Raw genomic sequence first — 3,935 nt, 5'->3', positions numbered from 1 at the left:
CCTCAGTACAGGGCACACGGTGGGAACTGGTGGGGTGCAGCTTTCATGGAGTTGTTTGGGAATTTGCTGATGGGTTTTCTAACAAGGAAGATGCCCGATCAGCAAAACTGTTCCTGGAATTAATCATATTCATGTTTTTAAAAGAAATCTCACAGTCAAGATTCCAAACGGCAAACTGTGTGAGACAATATCCGTCTGTCCTTCTTCAACCGACCTAGTCTGGTTATCCCTTTCTCCTATTACTATTGACTATGGAAAATTTCAGGAGCTAAAGCCTGACTGACTACAGGAAAAAACATTCCAAGGCTTTTGAAGGATGTGTAAGCCCCCCCAAAACAGCCTTCCTGCCTGGCTCTTTCCAGCATGCAGCATTTCTCCAGTTCCCAGCCTACAGAGGAGCTATCTTAACTGTTTTTTCTCCCCTGGGCTAGATAGGAGGGATAGCATGTCCAAGGCTAGATTCTCCATGGATAACAACATTACTTTCAGGAATGTTGCAGCCTTAGAAAAGACCTAACAGAACTTCTGTTTGCTTTCATGAAGGGCAAGATTTTACGAAGGCTCTGACCTGGTGGCAGACTCTGGTGTAACCATAGACACCACGATGCGTGGAGGACGACTTGGAGTTTTCTGCTTCTCTCAGGAAAACATTATTTGGTCCAACCTGAAATACCGCTGCAATGGTAATGTTGCTCTTATGTCACTTCTACCTAACAACTTGCAAGTGGCCATGAAGAACTGGTAGTGTGGCTGCTGGATTAAGCCGGTTTGCATCCTTTCCTTTGCCTCTGGTTTACAAGTTACTTATGGGTGTGAAACACATTACCTGACACCAGCAGCACATTGCAGCCCAGCCAGACAGGAACTAACACCTCACAGCCGCTCCTCTTGGAGCACTCACTCTACTGCAGAGATCCTGCCAGCTGAGTGGTATAGCTGTTATCAGAGAATTAGGAATGTTATTTAAAACCAACCAACCGTGAGAGCTGTACATGCACAACAAATATCCTGAGGCCATCATGGATGTATGATGCCTTGAGCTCTGAATGCAAGGTGAAATATACCTGGAGAGCCAGTCACCAGGTATTGGTGTCACTTATAGATTGTTAAGGGGTTGGAATGGACCCTGTAGATCATTCAGTCCCATCCTCCTACCCTGGGCAGAGACACCTCCCACCAGAGCAGGTTGCTCTATCCCACTTGGCTTTGAACACTGCCAGGGTTGGGGCATCAACTACTTCCCTGGGCAACCTGTTCTAGGCTCTTACAACCCTCACAGTAGAAAAATTTTTCCTGCTATCTAATCTAGAATTTCCTCTCCTTGAGTTTGTACCCATTGCCCCTTGTCCTGTCACTGCAGTTCCTAACAGAGTCCCTCTCTGGCTCCCCTGTTGCCCCTTCAGATACTGTCTACACTCATGTACTTGCTGGTTGCTCTCATGTGTGGAAGGAAAAATCATAGGATTCTTCTCTTCCCACTGAGGTATCTATATGACTCTGAGGGAGCATGCTGGCTTGTTTCGCTTGGGGCAAGATCCTTGCAGCTTAGCCCTGATCTCTCACTGTATAAAATAACTCAAATCTTGATCACAGCAGCTCGTAATTTCAGGGTATTTCTGCCACAGCAGCAGCTCAGCTAGCTTGAAGTGAGACTGCCTGTACCCCTCTGAGCATCAGTCCCTGCCCAGCCTTGGAAAATAATTTACCAGTTAAGTTGGAATAGTTTCCTTGTCTGCCTTCTGTGGATCCAAGAAGTCTAGTCTCAGTCTGCAGAGGACATGGCCACTCTGTGGTGTGTTCTGGTGACGGATTCTGGTTCTTGGACACTCAGTACACTTGCAGGCCATGGTTAAACTGGGGATCTTCTAGACAGTGGTGCTTACAATTAAAACTCACTTGATCAGTGGTGTGGTTTCCCAGAAAGCGTGTTTCAAAGCTGCCACTGAGTTGTACTTACCTGGCAATCAGGCTAGTGGCTTTGCTGCAGGAGCTACAGTAAGTCTATGAAACCAACTCAGAAAGTCTCAGGAGTTGCCAAGTATCTCTGCTTTCATTTCAGACAAGTTCCTACATTTGCAGAAAAGGCTTGAAAAGAATTTCAAGACCCTAAAAAGTGCTCAACAAAAGCAAAGGACTTCCCCCTTTTTTTGTATATAGTGTCTGTTTATATAGTTACTTCCTTTTTTGAGTTAAAATTGCCTGTTCTGCATCAGGATGGAAATAATCAGAGTAAAGCTGGGGTAATGCAGTTGAGCTTCATTGCTGTGGCTCCATTGGTGGCTGCAGCCTTAGCTCTAGGGTTAGCTCTGTGGCTCTCCAGATAAAATGTTCTGGAACATGGCAAAGGCAGACTGCAAACAACACTTCAAACAGAGCTGTAGCTACTCTTAGGACATTGATCCATCTCCAACTCCCTTTGCCAAGTCTTAAGTCTTTCTGCCAATTACTATTGGTCCTGGGGTTAATGTTTTTTGTCCCTTCTTGTGGCACGGGAAACCATCACAGGGAAGTTGAATTAGAGTTCACGAGAAATAGAGATGCTGACACCACAAATGCATCTGCATTGCAGAGCAAGACAATCACTTCTTTTGCCTTTCTGGTGGGTGTTTATTAATCAAAATTTAAGGGTGAAAGCCACAAAGTTTTGGGGGGAAATGCAATTTGTAGATTGATAGTACTCCCTTATGGACTGGCACTGTAGCATTCACTGTCTTGTTAGCCTCTCTGTGCTTTTCCGTGGTGTGCAGCTAAAACAGAAAAAATTCCCTGTGCTTTCTTAATGTGTAAACAAAAAAGAAGCATATTACCTAAAAAAGGGACTTAGGTGGGTAATTCATTAATTTAAGTGCTCCTTGATTTTGCCAGAAGAGACTAAACTTCTGCATATTTTCCTGTTTCCAGACACCATCCCAGAGGACTTCCAAGAATTTCAAGCGCAGCAATTTGGCGTTGGGGATATTTAAGAAGTAAAAGCAAACTAACATTGCTATTGCAAACAGTAAAACAATATATTTTAAATCCTTATATGATTGTTGTTGTCAGAGTGTACACCGCAGCTTGTTCTCATTGATGTGACTATGTCAGACTTTTGTTTTTGTATAAAAGTGAAAATAAAAAGGAGACAAAATAGACTTGGGCTTCACTTGTTTTTGGATTTGCACTAAAATATAGGGAGCAGCACATAGATAAAAGTGACACTTGCTTAAAACATTCTCAGAAGTTTGAATCTGTTGCCTTTTTGGATTCAGTATTAAACAAGGTGGGAAAGAAAGTGAAATGTGTTAGAGACAACAGGTTGCATCTGGTTGTGAAGTGGTTCAGAGCTGTCTGGCCAAGCCAAGGGCTTCTCAGTATCTTTCCAGTCCTGCTAGGAAAAGGTTGTATCTCCTTCAGGGCAGTTTAATGCCTTTGGAGACTGTTACCTTTGGCAGACCTCCACCAAAACTCTAATTTAGAGCTCCCTGCCCTCCCACTCCCAGAAACTATGAGTAACACTATCACATCCTGTAAAAGCACAAAAAGCTGACCAGAGGGCGTTGTAGTCGCATCTTATGACTTGCACGTGACTAAACCAAAAGAGACTATAGAGATAAATGCAGAATCACTTATACAGAGAAAATAACCCTAACTTTCACATACACAAAGCCCAGCTTTGACCTGCTGTCCCCACTGAGGGTTGAGCTCTCTTGGCAGGTACTGTAATCTTAGGCAAATAGGTTAAAAACCCAAAATACTGCATTAAGCATTAGTAACCATTAGGAAAGGGCTGGGAAACAAAGAGCCAAAAGAAATTGTGTCACAATGCACTCTATAATTTGAAGTGTAGGAAGGTGTTGATGCAGTGTGCATTTCTACTGTGTTCTTTTTCAAAATGGAACTAGGAAGGGAAGGGAGGACAAGCTCTAAGGGCAGCTGAATAGAAGCATAGTACAGCC

The 3,935-nt window shown here is 43.6% G+C and overlaps 1 protein-coding gene across 1 annotated transcript in view; it reads left to right on the top strand.

Annotated features, from left to right (window-relative positions):
* Window positions 1-3,127, top strand: part of THBS4 (thrombospondin 4) — a 37,342-nt gene extending 34,215 nt beyond the window's left edge. Inside the window, 2 exon segments of the mRNA XM_009070538.1 lie at window positions 544-683; window positions 2,902-3,127. Coding sequence (XP_009068786.1) covers window positions 544-683; window positions 2,902-2,963 — 202 coding nt within the window. The 3' untranslated portion in view covers window positions 2,964-3,127.
* The last annotated feature ends 808 nt before the right edge of the window (window positions 3,128-3,935 follow it).

The sequence above is a fragment of the Acanthisitta chloris genome, unplaced genomic scaffold (genome assembly GCF_000695815.1).
Source record: "Acanthisitta chloris isolate BGI_N310 unplaced genomic scaffold, ASM69581v1 scaffold13592, whole genome shotgun sequence".
Taxonomy (NCBI): Eukaryota; Metazoa; Chordata; class Aves; order Passeriformes; family Acanthisittidae; genus Acanthisitta; species Acanthisitta chloris.
The sequence above is the reverse complement of the archived record's forward strand: the minus strand, read 5'-3'. Positions and strand labels throughout refer to the sequence as shown.